The sequence below is a fragment of the Hyperoodon ampullatus genome (genome assembly GCF_949752795.1).
Source record: "Hyperoodon ampullatus genome assembly, chromosome: 19".
NCBI classification, from domain to species: domain Eukaryota; kingdom Metazoa; phylum Chordata; class Mammalia; order Artiodactyla; family Ziphiidae; genus Hyperoodon; species Hyperoodon ampullatus.
Genome location: NC_136932.1, coordinates 10,548,753 through 10,566,895, shown reverse-complemented (window position 1 = coordinate 10,566,895; position 18,143 = coordinate 10,548,753). Strand labels below are relative to the sequence as shown.

At 45.1% G+C, this 18,143-nt stretch overlaps 1 protein-coding gene across 4 annotated transcripts in view; it reads right to left on the bottom strand.

Moving 5' to 3' along the window:
• Positions 1–7,459: 7,459 nt before the first annotated feature.
• TLK2 (tousled like kinase 2) overlaps positions 7,460–18,143 on the bottom strand; it is a gene marked incomplete at both ends in the record, with an annotated part of 107,224 nt that continues 96,540 nt past the window's right edge. For all 4 annotated transcript variants that reach the window (XM_079724597.1, XM_079724598.1, XM_079724599.1 and 1 more), the window contains 5 exons: positions 7,460–7,633; positions 10,506–10,613; positions 12,471–12,582; positions 16,393–16,531; positions 17,757–17,926. In XM_079724597.1, coding sequence (XP_079580723.1) covers positions 7,460–7,633; positions 10,506–10,613; positions 12,471–12,582; positions 16,393–16,531; positions 17,757–17,926 — 703 coding nt within the window. The remainder of the gene's footprint in view (positions 7,634–10,505; positions 10,614–12,470; positions 12,583–16,392; positions 16,532–17,756; positions 17,927–18,143) is intronic.

Here is an 18,143-nt window from a genome sequence, read left to right as displayed (position 1 = left end):
TCCAAACCCCAGCTCCTTCTTCCCCAGGGAACAGGAGATAATTACCTCATGACCCCTTCCAGGAAGCAGGACATGCAGACTTCCTCGCCATGCATCTAGTTTGGATGTGCCTCCCAGTTGGAGGAGTCACTACAGTGATGCCCACAGCTAACAGCAGGGCCCCAGAGCAAGCTCAGAGCAGGGGGCTCACAAATCCAATGCCTCCAGGATCCTCACTGGCTCCTGTGTCTACTCAGGAGGCTTCAGCAGGTCAGAAACAAGCTGGCCAATGGAGGCTGAGAGAAGGGTAGAGGTTGGCCTGAGGCACCGCCACAAACAAGAGGGGGCGACAGAGCTGAGCTGAAGGATGCAGTTCCCAAAACCTTCCTCCTACTGCCCTACCCAGCTGGTGCCAGAGCAGGCAGAGAGGGATGTCGCATCACCCTGTCTGCTCCACGGGGCCCTCTCCCGACCTGGAGGTGCAGGTCCTCTTAGCCTGTCTCCTTGCACTGAGGACAGGGCGAGCCAGGAGTCGAGGCCTGTTCTGCTCCACAGCTCTGGCTGGGCCAGCAGCTTCTGCATCCCTCTCTTCAAGAGGTCACCTGAGGCCTCAAGAGGGAGGTCCTGATTCCCAATTCCCAACTCAGGAAGGACAGGCAGGATGAGGTTTTCTCCAGTCTCCATACTTGACCCTCCGAATGCAGGGCTGGGCCCAGTTCCTGCCCCCAGTTTTGTGTGGCCCTCCCAGATCCTGACCGAAGGCAGAGCCTCCCCTGGCGGAACAGAGCCCCGCATGCAGGCGGCTGCAACCAGCTGGCCCGGCACCCGCACTCCAGCTGCAAGAGACCGGCCAGACCCTTCCACAGCCCCCAGCGAAGCAGCAGCAAGCACAGACTGGGGCACCAGTGGCTGGTGACCAGCATTTTTAAGAGGAAGTAAAACAGTTAAGTATCAGTGCATTGCACATGAGCTAAGCTCTAGTCTGTGAAATGTGCATTGGGTTGAGACGTTAAGGGTTTCTTTTTGCGGCTTGCCATCAAAGAAATTTGAAAAATACTGCTGCTGAAGACCTGGAACCAGCTACACAGTCTCCCTGGCTGTCCCTGCCCAGTTCCGATCTGCTCACTCCCTGACCAAAGACCTGCATCCAACACACTGCCCCGACCTCCTCCTCGGTCTCTCATCGAAGGTCTCTCACCCCCACCTGTCCAGCCCAACTTCCCCTTCCAGGAACTGTGCTTCAGCAGGCCAACGACCCGACGTTCCTTTAGCCACGCCCTGGGTTCACACACACTGACACACACACACACACAGACATACGACAAGGAGAGAAGTACGGGAGAGGTGTTCAAGGTGTTGTGAGAGCCCAGAGAAAGGAAGGCTGCAGGGGACGCTTGAGCTGAGTTTTCAAAGATGCTCAGATGACCAAGTCCTGGAGGCGTGAGAGAGCAGGGAGAGATCTAGGCATGACAGACACTTCACGGCAAGAGCACAGAATGGGTGAAGGACCCTTTGTGGCAAACACTGCCTTTCCTCACTCTCTTTCATTCTGCCCATCTTTCAAAGCCCAGTTCAACGCCATCTCCCGAATCTCCAGGAACCTCATCTCACTCTTAGGGAATTCATCAGCTCCAAGCTTACATTTATTACATGTAGCTACTAAATGATAACACAGGAGCCAAGTCTGATGTACCTTTTTACATCCCACACAGCCTAGCCCAACGTATTAGAAACAGAAAGCTCTCCAGAGAAGTGTTTTGAGTGGATGCGTGAAGTTTAGAGCTGTGACAACTGTAGCTCAGAGTGTGTGAGTGCCTGGCCCAGGGTCGCAGAGTATGCAGTCTTCACTAGGAGCTCTCCTGTTGTCTTGTTTTATCAGATACCAAAACCAGGTCCAGTTTTGTCTGGGCTGAGGAGCAGGGTTAGCATTAAGGTTGTGGGTAGGGTTCTGGGAGTCTGTAGATGCGAAGAAGCAATGGCTCCTGAAATTAATTTGTAGGGAAAGACCTTCCTTTTCATGCATGCCCTTCTCTTAGGGCACAGGGCTGAGTCTGACTCTAGGACAGTCTTCCTTCTAGAAACAGGCCAGGGCCCACCTGCACTGGAGGCCCTCTGTGTCTTGCAGACACCTCTCCAAGGGCCCCTGTGACGCAGAGGAGGCATCTAGCAACACCCTCTGCTTTTTACTTTTTCAGTTGCTGAAAACATCTTTACATCTCTCATCCCCTTCAAGACTTACAGAGACCATGAGCAGTCAAGGCAAAGGGTCCGATTCCCACTTGTCAGTTGGGACACAGGGACAGGGAGTTATGGGATTTTTCACTTCCTCATCTACAAAGCAAGATGACACTATAAGAGGGCTTAGGGAACATGAGGCGGGAATGTTCTGGGAAACCATGGCCCCTTCTTCCCACCTAACTTCACTTCTAGCTCAGGACAGCAGAGGCAGGGCTGCTGCCCAAGCCAGCTGGGTCTCCAAGTAGATTTCTAAGGGCCAGCCCTGAGGGAGGCGGGTACTCAGTGAAGGGAGCCCCGGGGCAGTGGAACCGAAGATTAGAGAAAGATATGCTTCCGGCTGGGCGCCAAGGTACAGCCTTTAGCTCCAATGCTCTCTGCCCGAAGATGGCACTCAGAGAATCCACCTCACAAAATGTTCAAGCCTGCAGTCCCTCCCCTTCGATCCTGCTCTACCTACCTACTACCAGTCACCAAATCAATCTGGGCTTTGGTTTCCTCATATATAAAATCAGCGAGATGCTTCTATGAAGCAACACAGCTGAGGAACTTCTCTGCAAAGTAGCAGTGCGAGAGCCCCTTCTGTTTGCTGATACCGCCCTCTGCAGCTCCTCCCCCAAGCTGCCTTGGGGGTGCAAAGGCTGGGACAGCACAGGAGGCCACCACAGTGGCAGGCTGTGCCTGGAGGCCAAGGAGGTTGAGGTTACCACAGTTCTCTGGCCGGGCACTTACCGCCACACCCAGGCCTGACCGGTGGCCCGCTGCTCTCTGACCCCTGCACACCACGGGGTCTCTTGCCCAGCACCACACACGACCCCTCCGCCGGCCAGCCTGTCTCAGGCCCTGCGAGCTTCCCCGGCACAATAGAGCTCTTTATTCCTTGCCCCTACCATGTCCCAGACCTGCTCCCAGGCCTGCCTGTTTTCCTAGCCTCTGGCAGGTTCCCCCAACCCACCCACAGAGCTTGGCATCGGCCGGAGTCCCACCTCCTCTCCCCACGATCTCTCTGCAACTCTCTCCTCCCCAGAGCCCTTCCAAGGAGCTGCAGCTCAGCCCCAGGATCTCCTCAGCCCGGATCCAGATTACCAGGCTGGATTCATAAGCAGACCCAGGTCTCAGTCCTCCGGCAGCCCTGGACCCCTCAGATAAAAGAAAAATGTGATAAATGAATTCACAAGAAGGAACTGATGAGTTGTTACATATATTTTAAGAGAAGGCCAAAGGTAAGAAGCTTTGCCTGAAGGAGTGAATGATTCTTGAGTATATTGTTAGGTACCAAGGCACCAGTATAAGGGTACAAAAGGGCATAGAAATGACATCTGGTCCTAGGACAGCCCAGAGCTTAAAGCAGATTTTTAACCCCAACACAAAAAATAAAACAAAGCCATCTCCGTCTTCCAGCTGGCTGAGTTTAGACAAGTCCTGAGAGCCACCCTCCAGCTGCCCCCTTGCTGGGGTGGATGATAAGGTCAGTAGGGCTTGTGACCTTCAGGGCTTATGCCATCTGGGAGACTGATAATGGGAGGGGGGCAGCTGAGAACATACATTCTTAACAGGTTCCCAGGTGATGCTGATGCTGCTGGACTGGTGGCCACACTGGCCTATAAAACGCCTCCTCCCACACTCAGCCAGAAGCAGTCTTGGATGCAGGGTAAGAGAAGGCTGCTGACCTTGTAGGACAGAGGTTGATATTGAATCTCAAGCAAGAGAGGAAGGCTGCTGAAGGGTCTACATCATTACTCCAGACAAAATCTCCTGACAACCTGGAGAGTAGAAAGGCTCTGAACCTCAACCAGCAAACTTGGGAGTCTCACTAAATCTTGTGATCTTTTTCAAACCACATTTTTTGATTTCCCTCTTATGTGCCAGGTACTTTAAATACCTTATTTCTCCTCCTCACTATAACCATGCAAAGAGATATTCCTGAAGCTTGCAGAGGGGGGATTTGAACCAGACCTAATTCTAAAGCCCAGCCTCTTAACCTCTAGGTGATTCTGCCTTAAGAAACTAAAACAGAACAGCTAGTTTGTGCACCATGTCTCTCTCCCACTTAAACCCACGCGGATTTTAATTACAGACGAAGAGGGCTTGAGTGATTGGAATGATGAGTAATGGAGAGAAGAAAAAGATTCTCAGAAAGCAAAAGATTGCAAAAGGTGGGTCGAGTTACTTGTAAACTTCGCCTTCTTAGGAGCAAGGAGCTGGACCCAAAGCTTGCTTCTAGCTCTAGGATTCGAGGAGATAACTATGTTTAAGGAGAGTTATTTTCTAAATTAAGAAACACAGAGCTCCTTGACTGCTAATCTTCTCAGCTGGAGGAAACCCTGTCCTTCCTGGACTAGAAAGCAGACAAGAAACAAACCCTCTAAAAAGGACAGCAGATGTGTCCAGGTCAGCCACAGAGTGGGGTGCGTACGGCTCTGACTGGCGATTCTCTATTTAAAGCTGCCCATGTCATGATGGAAGATTCAGAGCCCAAGCCCTTCTCCTCGACCCCTGTATTCCATCCCTTCCTGGAGCCCAGTGCCTTTACCCCTGAATGGTGAGCTCATGGTCATGGCTGGGCCTTCCCCATTCTGTTCACTGCTGTATTCCCACCCACAAGCCTAGCTGTTGGCACATCAGGGGTATAAAAGATGTTGCATGAATCCACACATTCCCATCATGCCTGCAACGTCCACTGGGACTCTGCCAGCTGCCAGGATTCCTCTAGCTATACTCTAGGTGGTAAGGGCCCCGTTTGAAGCTGGAGAACTAGAGTAAAAATCAAGAGGCTGGGAAATTCACTTCTTAAAACTTATTTTAATATTTTCCCCACCCCCCCAAATTGGGAAAAGCCAGAACAGTCTGGCTGGATTTAATTACAAATTAGTACACATTTTTCTGTCACTGTTTAAAGTAAATCAACATTGTGGCAATGAGGGATTATCCTTGGAAAAAGTGAAACCCATATTAACAAAATATGTCATGGAAGAACTCCACTTAGTGATTTCACTGGTTACTTACAAGTCTAGAAAAGGTCAACATTCTGCATGTTCCCTGGGGCTTATCCATGCAGTGGAAAGAGGCCTTGGCCAGACTCAACCAAGCCCAATCAGCCCTAGACCCAATAAAAGCAAGAAAAGAGGGCATCCCTTCTTCAAAATGAGGGCAGAAAAGGCAGATCACCAAATAAAGTCCTACAGCTTCACTCATAAGAACTTGGGGGAAAGGAGGCAGGAAGTTAGAGGGAAGCCTTAAAGATGCAGCATTCCTTCATCCTTAAGAGAAAGTTAAAAATTAAACAAACACTTCAAGATCATTGAATGAGAGGGAAGAAAAGAGGAGCAGAACTTAAGTATCTTGAGTAAGTTTAAACATGGTCTCAACTTCATCCATCTCTTCACGTATACAGACACCATCCTTTCGGTGTTGTGCTCAACCTTTGAGACCCCATGGGTGTTCTGCTTAGCAGCTTGAAAGTAATGGTTTAGCTGACTTCCTTCCCTTCAGAGTTCCACACAACAATACATCCACGAACCTCTCTCCAATTTGGAATGCTCCATCTTCCCTTAAGATCTCCTGACACTGGGGAGAGTGGGGCAGGTCCACAAAACAAACAAAGGTCCTAGAAAATGTGTCACTACTGGCATTTTTCACATGTAAAAGAAATACTAGTCATGAGTCATCTGAGAGCTCTCTACCCTTCCTGACTGCCCTCCCCCCTGCCTAGGGAACTCAGATGCCTGAATGCTGCATCTTTAAATGTTTCTGGCTGAGCCCTTTTGCCACATATGTCAGTAACATTCCAAGCTGGCTGCCACATGTTCACACTCTGGCCTCCTTCCCCCTGCACTGTCGAGTGCGCTGCTGTTCCAAGGGCACGGTGGGGCCATGCAGCTCCCATTTCAGCTCCAGCTTCAGTTGATCATACATCTCAGAAACAACCAAATTTAAGAAAAATTAGTTCCAAGAGAATGTTCATATTTGAAATACCTATTTCCTTTGAGATTATTTTTTAACTTCACTCAATGAATCTATTAAAGTGAGTTAGACAAAGTGTGTGTGTGCACATGCACACACAGACACACACACCAGCACACACCCACAAAATTTAGGGGTTTGGAGGTTGTTTCCTGCCAAAAGATCTAACAGAGGAAAGCTTATGTGCTGATCAAGTTTTAATATCACGGTTAACAAGAAATGTACACCATTTAGCAAGCACACACGAGACTGTGGGTAGGACTCCTGATCCCTGGAGCATCGGGCTCCCCAGCCCATTTTTTGCCTACCTTTGGAACAGTTTCAATAGTTACTACATTCAGAGAATCCAAGAGGACTGCATGGACAGATGAACCTTTATTTAAAAAAATAGCACTTCAAATAAATTAAAAGGGACAACCGTCAAGTGTTCAAATTGTGAAGAAATAGTTGAAAACCTAGAGAGACTCCAAGCTGCAGAGTTCTAACCTCATTCTTTGTCCAATGGCAAAAACCCACACATCTCAGTACTCCCACTCATTTTTTTTCCCTACTGAGATGAGGGAAGCAATTGCAAACAGGAGACCAGACGGAGGAGAAAGCTGCATCTGACTGGAATGAACATTGCCACGTACTTGCTAATACGGGTTTCACTTTATGACCAAATGTATTCTTTCAAAAATAAAAAAGAGGGGAGGGAAGCTGCATGTTTTTAAAAACTGAAATTATTTAGGGATAAAACACTAACTCTAGTGCCTTTAACGGGCAATAGCAACTTTTTTCCTCCGAAGTCAAACACCATCCCCAGCCGAGCCTTTGTGCTACAAGCTTTTCAGGAGATGTTACCTAAACTTTATTAAAAGAAAAGAACAAGTTTAAATATAGACACTGGACTAGCCCAGTCTTGTATTTTCAAGTCCACATTCTTCATCTGAAGCACTGCATCAGGGACCCCCCCTGAGTCTGCATGTTTTCAAGTTCACAGTACATGGAACCAGTTTTTCTTTTAAATTTTTCCTCACTCAGAGCAGCCACACGCAGCGGCCGTTGACGCCGGAACCTTGGGCGGGGCCTTTTCCTACGAGGCCTGGCCAGAGCTGCCCAAGGTTTCTCCTCAATGAGAATCGATGCTGTCATGCTCTATGGATGGGAAAAAAGCAAGAAAATAAAAGCACCTGGTACAGGTTTCATGAGATCCATTTGGATTCGCTATGTTCCAAACCCGCTGCTGAATGCCATTAGTCCACTTTGTGTGTGTTGAACAGTTTGTGGCTAGGAGTGGGTCTCAATTCGAAGAACTGTTATTGGACGCCCCAGAGGTTGATGCAATAGCAGCTCCAGCAGGGCTACTTGTGGAGACCGACTTTCGGATGTGAGGAAGCAAGTAGGGGTCACAGGCCAACTGCTGGACGTCGATGCGGTCCTCCTTTCGGTAGGCCAAGCATCGTCGAATAAACGCCTGAAAGGAAAGTTTCTTGAAGAAGCCTGAAGCAGATAATCCTGGCACCCCAAGAGGGAACCCAGGAGGTTCTGTAGCAGCTGCCAGGGCCCAGAACAAACGTCTCCTAAAGAGAAGGGGCTTTAGGGCCTTGCCCGGAAACCACTAGGCAGACCCAGGAGAGACGTGCCAGAAGCAGCATCTCTCTGTGGCCACTGGCTCCTTCCCCAGCGAAGGTGCCTGAGCCATTCCTGAGGGGGCACAGGGCATGACCTCTAAAGATCTCTGTCCCCAAAGCACAAAGACCAATGTAAAACTCCCCCTCTCTGCCTTGGCTGATGTGCATGGGCACAGTCTAACTTCATAGTTCTGCATCTACAAACCACGGTCTCGTGTGAACTTCCTGAGGAAGTGGAAATTGTACTGACAAACTATCACCATGTGCAGCGTGAGTAGACCAATACTGACTAACGCTACGGTGTAGCACAGATGGGTAAATGCTTTCTCGGTGTATCTTATTTTTCCCTGAAAGATCAGCAGGCAAATGATCAGGCACTACTACATCTAAGTAGTAAAGGAAAACCTGAACAGGACTTGTCTCCTCAAGAGTACTGCAGACATAAAAACTTACTGATTCGGGGCTTCCCTGGTGGCGCAGTGGTTGAGAGTCCGCCTGCCGATGCAGGGGACACGGGTTCGTGCCCCGGTCTGGGAAGATCCCACATGCCGCGGAGCGGCTGGGCCCGTGAGCCATGGCCGCTGAGCCTGCGCGTCCGGAGCCTGTGCTCCGCAACGGGAGAGGCCACAACAGTGAGGGGCCCGCGTACCGCAAAAAAAAAAAAAAAAAAAAAAAAAAAAAAAAAAAACTTACTGATTCGGAATCCTAATTCACTACCAACATGGAGGTTTCCTTTGTGCTAGGTACGAAGAGCTGTGTAGCCTCAGTTTCTACAATTTTAAACACAAAGGCCCTTACATAGATTATCTGTCTTCTCCTATTTCTTAACCGGACAGTTCTATTTAATCACAGCCATACAATATAATTATTTTAAATTGAATCAATTTTTAAAAATCTAAAATATTATCATCCAAAGTCCATCCTTTACATTCGGGTGGTAATGATGCCTGGATGTAGGTCCATTGATCATAGCAGATGTACCACTCTGGTGCAGGATGCTGACAGGGGGAAGGCTGTGCATCCGCGGATGGGGTGGCTGTGTCAGCAGGGAGTATATGGCATTGCTTTATTTTCCACTCAGTTTTGCTGTGAATCTAAAACTGCTCTGAAAAGTAAAGTCTATTTTAATATATCTAAAACATAAAATAAACTACTGATTTTCTATTTTTTTCATGTTTAATTAATAAAATTCCTGGTTTTTCAAAAGCAAAGACACCTACAAATAGTTGCTTTATTAGAGCATTTGGAAAATAACAAATTCACAGAAATGAACATAAGGATCCTTGGCCTTTAAAAATTAAGCTTTCTGGGCTTCCCTGGTGGCGCAGTGGTTAAGAGTCTGCTTGCTGATGCAGGAGACACGGGTTCGTGCCCCGGTCCGGGAAGATCCCACATGCCGCGGAGCAGCTAGGCCCGTGAGCCATGGCCGCTGAGCCTGCGTGTCCGGAGCCTGTGCTCCGCAACGGGAGAGGCCACAGCAGTGAGAGGCCCGCGTACCACACACAAAAAAAAATAATAAAAAAAAATAAGCTTTCTTAGTGAGATACCTGGAGCTGGAAGGTTTTCTTGGGATGGACACCAATCAAATAAACTCCTTTTGCCTTCAACTTTCCCTCTACACAGCTGCCAGGGCAGGCTTTTGAAACAGCAATCAGATCACAAAGTTGCCCTGATTAAACCCTTCAACTGCCTTCCATCAGTTCACAATCTATCCTGCTGCCCCTCCTACTACCCTCCCCTCTGCTCGGACTGCTCTGTGGACCTGCTAAGCTCACACTCACATGTGAGCTTTATTCACTTCTCTCTGCTCAGAATATTCTTCTCCCAAATCTATACATAGCTCCCACCTTCACATCAGTCAAGACTGTTCAAAAAAAGTTACTTCATCACTGAGGCCTTCCCCAACCATGGCATCAAAAAAGGGGGTTCCTGGGCTTCCCTGGTGGCGCAGTGGTTGAGAGTCCGCCTGCCGATGCAGGGGACACGGGTTCGTGCCCCGGTCTGGGAAGATCCCACATGCCACGGAGCGGCTAGGCCCGGGAGCCATGGCTGCTGGACCTGCGCGTCCAGAGCCTGTGCTCCGCAACGGGAGAGGCCACAGCAGTGAGAAGCCCACGTAATGCAAAAAAAAAAAAAAAAAAAAAAAAAAAAAAAGGGGGTTCCACCCTCTCTACTCCCTTACTCCGATTTGCTTTCTTTTTTTTTTTTTTTTTTTTTTTTGCGGTATGCAGGCCTCTCACTGTCGTGGCCTCTCCCGTTGCGGAGCACAGGCTCCGGACGCACAGGTTCAGCGGCCATGGCTCACGGGCCCAGCCGCTCTGCGGCATGTGGGATCTTCCCAGACCGGGGCATGAACCCGTGTCCCCGGCATCGGCAGGCGGACTCTCAACCACTGTGCCACCAGGGAAGCCCACTGATTTGCTTTCTTCAAAACATTTATCACCACCTGAAATGTATTCATTTTTAGTTACTGTTCGTCTCACCTAGTAAAGTGTAAACTCCGTAAGTATAGGGACCTTGTCTGTGTAGTTCACTGTCACACAGTCACAGCTCCTTTCCACTACCTAGAACAGTGTCTAGTACTTAATAGGCACCCAATAAATGTTTGTTGTGGGAAGAGATGGGGAGAAGAAGGTAGGGGTTGGACAAATTACCCAGAGAAATAATAGAGAAAGCAAAGCAGACATTTCTGCTGGCCAATGGGTCGAAACTTACCTTTGCTTCAGGTGTTACTACTGGCTTTGGCGGGAACTGCACTTCAGTAGCTTTGAGGATAGTATTTTCTTGTAGAATGTCTTGCTGGGACTGGTTATGGCCAAACGGCTATCATATAAAAACAAAACAAACAAAGGTAAGCCTCTGGTTAAAATTAGAGAGAACACAGACTTCCCAGGTGGCACAGTGGTTAGGAATCCACCTGCCAGTGCAGGGGACACGGGTTTGAGCACTGGTCCGGGAAGATCCCACAGGCTGCGGAGCAACTAAGCCTGTGCGCCACAACTACTGAGCCTGCGCTCTAGAGCCCGCAAGCCACAACTACTGAACCCACGTGCCACAACTACTGAAGCCTGCATGCCTAGAGCCTGTGCTCCGCAACAGGAGAAGCCACCACAATGAGAAGTTCACACACCACAACCAAGAGTAGCCCCCGCTCACCACAACGAGAGAAAAGCCCACACGCAGCAACAAAGACCCGACGCAGCTATAAGTTAATTAATTAATTAATTAATTGAGAGAGAGAGAGAGAGAATACAATTCAAAACCAAAGAGAAAGGAAAGGAGAAGACAAATCTCAACAAGAACTGCTAGAATGAACTTTGGAGATGATCCCCTCTAATTCTCTCATTTTATAGATAATGGATGGAAAGGCTCAGAGCTTAAGTAACTTGCTCAAATTCCAACATCTAGGTTAAGGCAGAGCTGGGACCAGAAGCAGCATCTGCTATATCACAACACCTCTGCAAGGCTTTGCTTACAGCAAAGATAAAGAAGATTCAGAGCAGGAACCAGCAACCTCTTTTGCCCTGAGTGATACCTGTGGGCTTAAGCAGTATATATGTGTGCCACTGACAGACCCGAGACACAGATGAAGAAATGGAAAGGAAGTGAAAGAGGAGAGGGGTACCGACAAAGTGGGGAAAAAAACAGAGTCGGGGCTACTCAGTGAGTGGCTTCATCTGTGCCACAAATTGCTATCTTCTAATAAACTCCTAAAAAAAATAAGTTCACACCTAGTGTCATCTCTACAGTGTTTCTACTGAGATCACGATTCTTTCTAGATAACCTCGACCACCATTATCAGCAGCACTTCCACAATATCAGAGTATAAATAATAATTAACCCCTATTAGTTCTGAATAGTTTGCCCACGTTAGATAGGTACAATAAAGAAACAAAGCCCAAGGAGAAGTTAAAGAGGAAGCTGAGATCTGAATTAAGAGTTTGGTCTGGAGATTTGAATCAAAATATTAGGAGTCTAAGGGAGTTGTAGAACTCCCCAAAATCTTAAACCCACAGCCCAATGGGGAACGCTAAAACACACCGGTAGCAGAAATAAGAATATAAATATACAACTGGATCCCAATATATACATTTATACAAGATATTATGCTCATAAGGAAAACACAAATGTGACAATTCATTAGATGTAGTTTACCATCTACGTTTTTACTTACACAAATAATATATCACCTTTACCAGAAGTAACAGACAATGAGTACTTTCTGACGTCACCTCCCCAGTACAGAAATACAAAGCATGCTTTTATTAATAAAAGCTCTAACTAATGGGGTGGTTGGCAATAAGAAGCCTTGCAGATTTTTCAAGTTTCAATTCTTGGGACCCTTAAGAATTGCTCTTGGGAAGACTGTATACTTTAGTAAACTATTTCATATATTTCCCTGTACATATTATCAGAATCAAAACATAGACTGGATCTGAGAACAGCAAAAAATGCATGTCTTCAACAGCCCCGCTGAATTCATTAGGTGCCCTGGGACTGAAAATTTCTGCTTATGCATAAAGCTTTTATAATTAAAGTCTGTATTTTCTTCAAACCACAACTTTCAGGATTCCATTCTGTATAACCCAATGATTAACTCCAAGAGAATAATCCACACAATGCCACCGTGTACATGCACCACCTAAGACAGAAGACACCACATCCAACCGTCTACATTACCTTCCTTCCATAAAGACACTGGTAGAAGATCACACCCACTGACCAGACGTCAACTTTATTTGAGATCTTTGGTGGTTCTTTCCCAACCACAAAACACTCTGGTGGTAAATACCTGGGACAAAAGGGAAATAAAAATTCTTAGAAAAAAGACGGTATAAATCTAAGACATTTACAAAAAGGCAAAATAAAGACCCTGTTAGAAATAAAAATATCTGAATCTTAACAGTTGAAAAGCCAACTCAGACCCATCTGGATAAAGTAGATGAAAAGACACTCTAACTTAAGGAGGCAGCAATGTCCTATTATAAAGCCTTAAAATACACGTTTCTTATTTACGGAGAGAGGTGAATATTGTCCCTAGTTCCTACTTTACCCACCCCAGCCTCCTTTCCCAGTGCTGTGCCTAATATAAGGTGTCATTCTACAAGTTTTTAAAAGGAGAGGGAGGGCTTCCCTGGTGGCGCAGTGGTTGAGAGTCCTCCTGCCGATGCAGGGGACGCGGGTTCGTGCCCCGGTCCGGGAGGATCCCACATGCCGCGGAGCGGGTGGGCCCGTGAGCCATGGCCGCTGAGCCTGAGCGTCTGGAGCCTGTGCTCCGCAACGGGAGAGGCCACAACAGTGAGAGGCCTGCGTACCGCAAAAAAAAAAAAAAAAAAAGGAGAGGGAGCACAAAAGAAGTGCACTCCCTTTTATGACAGCTGCAGCAACAAACATTAAAATACAACTAGAAGTGGTGTGATTTCCTTTCAGGCTGGCAGAAGAAGATATCTCCAAAATAAATTACTCCTTTAAAAGTCCAAATGAATTCAGGACCCAGTACAAATCTCTGAGGGGAGTGGCTATTCTGTCTTCTTAAGGTAGCCTCTTTTGGAAATCTAGACTAAAAATAACTACAATTATAGTCAATGGTGACATTAAAGTTCATATTATGAAAGGATATTTTACATTCCCTACTTTAAGGGTGATCAGGGGCTTATGGAAGACTAACAAATAGTGCATAAAAAGCCAAAAAAACTACTAGTTATTAGCCCAACTCAATCCTCATCTGAATTCCTTCCTTCCCCACCCACCCCTGGCCTCTAAGAAGACTAGCTGGACAGCCAACCACACCAAATTGTATGGTGTGGAAGGTAAGTGCCTCTTAGCATTTAGGAAACCAAATAAATATGTTTCTCCTCATTGCCTGGAGTCTTCACCATAGCACAGCTGGAAGGCAGAATTCTGAAGATAACAAATTGATTTCTGCAGATTTCATGCTGGCAAAATCAATTCTGTGAAAAACTATTATAAACCCCGCTGTGCTTCTGGTATAAAAATCTAAATGTATAGCTGGAAGGGAATCACAAGAGTTGAGAGGCAGAAAATGTTCAGATGATGGGCTTTTTTTTTTTTTTTAAAGAAGTTTAGTTTCACGTTGTTCCTTTTTAACAGTCATTTTTAAATGATTAAGACCACTGACCTAGATTATTATTTCACAACAAAAGCTTTTAGCCAAAACACACATTGAAAAGTGAAAATATAGACAGAGAACTCACAAAGCGGGGTGGGGGAGAAAGGCAAAGAAATAAAAATATAAACAAAAGAATATAAAAAGAACCGCTCTTCCAAGTGCCACGAAAACCTCCCTGAACCGTAAGTTTTCATGGTTCTTGATTCTTTAATATACATAACTTAAATATGATCTTGGATAAATAACAAATAGAACCTTGATTCTAAAATGATTTTTTTAATGTACTTATAACTTTTTGGTGGAAGTAGTGGGGAAAAAGTAAGTTCTTGTTTGTGGTGAGGAAGAACAGAGGTTGTTGGACTTATCCAAATGCAGAGCAATAATCTGGCCAAATAGACACTGTCCCTTAATAGTACAAATCTGGCATATCACTTTCTAGGACTCAGTTTCCCCATCTATAAATGAAGAAATACACTAGTTCTTCACCCAAATAATAAGCATTCTAAGTCCCTATCAAGGACTCTGGGAGGAAGGGTAGAAGACAGTTCTAAGATACTGCACTAAATTGTGTTTAAAAAACAAACATAGTTGCATACGCCATCATGATAAAATCCTCATAGAGAAAAATGATTCTCAAGGCCTAGTCTAGGGGTTACTTATTTAAAAGTAGTATTCCATGTAGAAGAATTCTGGAACAACCAAATGCCACAAACAATCACTTAAAATCTGTTATGTCCTCCCATTGTATCTGTGTGTCTCTGGGACATAATACGAGGATGACATATTGAGGATGGTGATTATAAACACCAATATGGAGACTTTTTAAGCCTTCATAGAAACCCATAAAATTAATTTTCTCAGTAGCTCCCTCTCTACTTTACTCTTTATTATGAAAAAAAAATCTTCAAATATGATCTAAAGTAGAAAGAATCGTAAAATGAACCCCAAGTAAACATCATCCAGCTTCAACAATTGTCAAGATGCGGCAAATCTTTGTTTGTATATACCCCTCTCCACCTCCCCCAGATTACTTTGAAGCAAATCCCAAACATTATATATTTTTATCTAAATTCCAACCACTGAATTTTATAGCTTAGCAAATACAGCAATAGGCAGCAATGAGATAATTTAAACATGAAAAATCTTTACCTTTAAAAAAGAACAAGCTATCAAATGAAAAGCTAAAATCCAAGTTCTGGTGAATTTATATAGCAGAGGTATAGACCTGCTTCCAGAACTTGCAACAACAGATATTTTTGTATCATTTACTGACAGGAACCCACAACAACCACCAAGTGAATAAACACTGGTAATGTAGCTTCTATTTTAAACCTAGAATCTCAAAGTTTTAATTTAGGGACTGATTTTCACTATAGGTACCATCTCCACAAACAATACGGAGCAAGGGAAAGTTGAAACTTTTGTGTACATGGTGTTTCTATCAGGATATGATCGAGTCTTTCTTTAATATGACGGGAGTGGTAAGACCAGGACTGACGTCCCCCTCTTCTCTGTCTGTTTCAGATCAACAACCTCACTCCGAGAGAGTCACTAATCTGCTAAGGGCCAGGGCCCTTCAGTCTCAAACATAAGTGACTTGGCCAACTGACCCTGGGGTTTAACAGTATGTATTCCCCCTCCCTTAGTGCTACTGGAGTCTTTTCCATGTTCAGAATTACACATTCCAATGTATGGCTTTGTGTCACCACTGCAGAAGTGAAAAGAAAGCTCTGCTAACATGCCTTTACAATCACAAAGTCAAATGCCTGAGCTGCAGGTATCTTTTATGGTTCTCACTGTCAAAAGTAATACTCGGCAGAGTAGGATAGGGCATAGAACAGGCAGGCAGAGCTAGCTGGGGTGGGGTGGCTGGGGGTGGATGAGTGACAACAGATGGGAAGAAATGTGGCTCAAAACCTTTTAGAACGTGGCTGCCAGAAATGGACAAATTCTTGGTAAGCCATGCTCGTGTTTTCCTGTTTAGATTTCAAGGGATGCTATGGTTATTTTACATCCTAATCTTCATAACTCCTTAGCTCTTGAGAGTCCACCATCCTCGGGCAACTCTAAAAACAAATCCCTCATCCCATTAACTCATGAAGAGAGAGACCTGCATTTGAAATTCTGAAAAGAATTTAAGGCCATTCTTTACATACACATGAGCAACCTCATCCTCTCTCTATTCAATAGGGACAAACCTACAGAGGAAACAAACAACTCAAACACGTGGCCACACATAATCTCTTCCTCAATGGTTTTTCAAGAACAGAAAGAAAAATTAAGCAAATTCATGTAAATACAAAGAGTCAAACTGTTGAAAAGACAGTAACTATTTGGAGAGGAAAGTCTACTATGGTATACAGCATTTTTGCCTAAGCAGACAGGATGTAGTTTAATTAATAATTACCAACACTTCAGTATAGCACAGCCACATCTCCATCAGCCAACTTGACAAATCTCCCAGGTACCTACCAGTAAGTACCAGCACCTTGTGATGTTAGCTCCATGCCATCCACTGAATTGTAGCTATCATCATCCATGATCTTGGAAAGACCAAAATCTGTGATTTTTATCTCTCCACATGCTGTACCATTTACTAAAAGAATATTACCTAAAAAGATAAAAAACTTCATGAATAAAAAACTTACTAATTAAAATAAACCAAGGTAATAACAGGCAAGAAGAGGACAACTGAACTGAAACTCTTACATATAACAGCAAACATTTAAATCTCTGGAATAAAAAGATCTGGACTCTGGATGCTAGGGGAGAGTTGTAAGTGTCTGGCGGCAAATTTCTCTTTTCCAAGAATCACCTGCTTAATGTGCCAAAACCACCACTATGAGCAGTGGAAAAAAATAATTAACTAGCCAAAGTAAAGTATCACTTCTATGGTTGGTCAAAAATAGTGGGAAAGTTACATCCGAACTTTCAGTAAGGATCTCTTAACCACCCTGTTTAGGACAGTAGTTTCAGGGGGGGAAAAAAAAATCAAAGAAAACATACAAGGAATCTAAGCTAGTACCACAGTGCCACCTACAGCTCCTGGGGCAGGAAAATGTAATGGATTCAGTGACAGAAAACCCAATCACACAATAGCCATCTTTTAAAAAAAATCACTTCATTGTGATGAATTTTTTAGTCATTTGAATTACACTAGAACACTAAAGAACAGTGAATAGTGAGATTTAACATGTAGCTATCAGAAGAGGAAAGCAAAGTTAACAACTGTGCCCACCAGGAGGTAAATGGGAATCTTCCCAACACCTAAGCTCAGCTGGTTAGAGCTGTCTACAGACAACACAGGCAGACTTCTAAGCAACAGCTCAGAATGACAACAACAGACAGAAGTAAGAAGTCTAACTGCTCTCTACTCGACTGGCGATTATCAAAGTTAGACAGTAACCATGAGAAAAGATGGAAAATTCCACTCGGAATTTAATGAAATGGGAGGCATATGTGTAAAATAATTTGTTAACGTGGGGGCACTTATCAGAGAGACTTGGAGAAGAGGAACTGCTATGCAGTGTGAGTAAAGGGAGGAACCAAACCAAGCTCGCCAGAGCAGTTCTTTCTTAATCGGACTGACGTCATGAACTGCCCTGGCTCTAAGACAAGGGCATTGTTTCTCCAGAGCATTTAATACGACCCACCCTCCTAATAAACCCAGTGCTGTGTGGCTGGGACTCTCTTATTCCCACTACCCAGGCAATTTAAAGTCAGATGTTATTAGGCCTTCTTGGTCCCCGGCCAAGTCCCCTAACTTTATAAAGTTAAAAGTCACTTATAAGACCAAAGAAATACTACCAATACTGTCTCCTAAAAATTAGACATACCTGGTTTGAGGTCATAGTGTATGATGGGAGGTTTTATTTCATTTAAGTACTTTAAAGCATTCACAATCTGCATGATAATGGATCGGGCCTCTTTCTCCGACATTAATTTGTGCTGTTTCAGGTAGAAGTCCAGATCATTTCCCTCACAGTATTCCAATACTGTACAAAACCTAAACACAAATAAACCAACATTTGACCGTGGGATAAGAGCAAGTAGATTAAGTCTAAACCAGCCCCACTGAAAACGTCAGGTCATTAGCTTCTTACTTCTTTCTTCTTTGCTCCTTAAAATATTCTTCTGTTCTTTATTCAGTATTAGCTAACTGAGTGGTTTACCGGAAGAAAACTGCTTACTCTTTTGGTGAAGAGCGTCTGCACCCTTCCTGT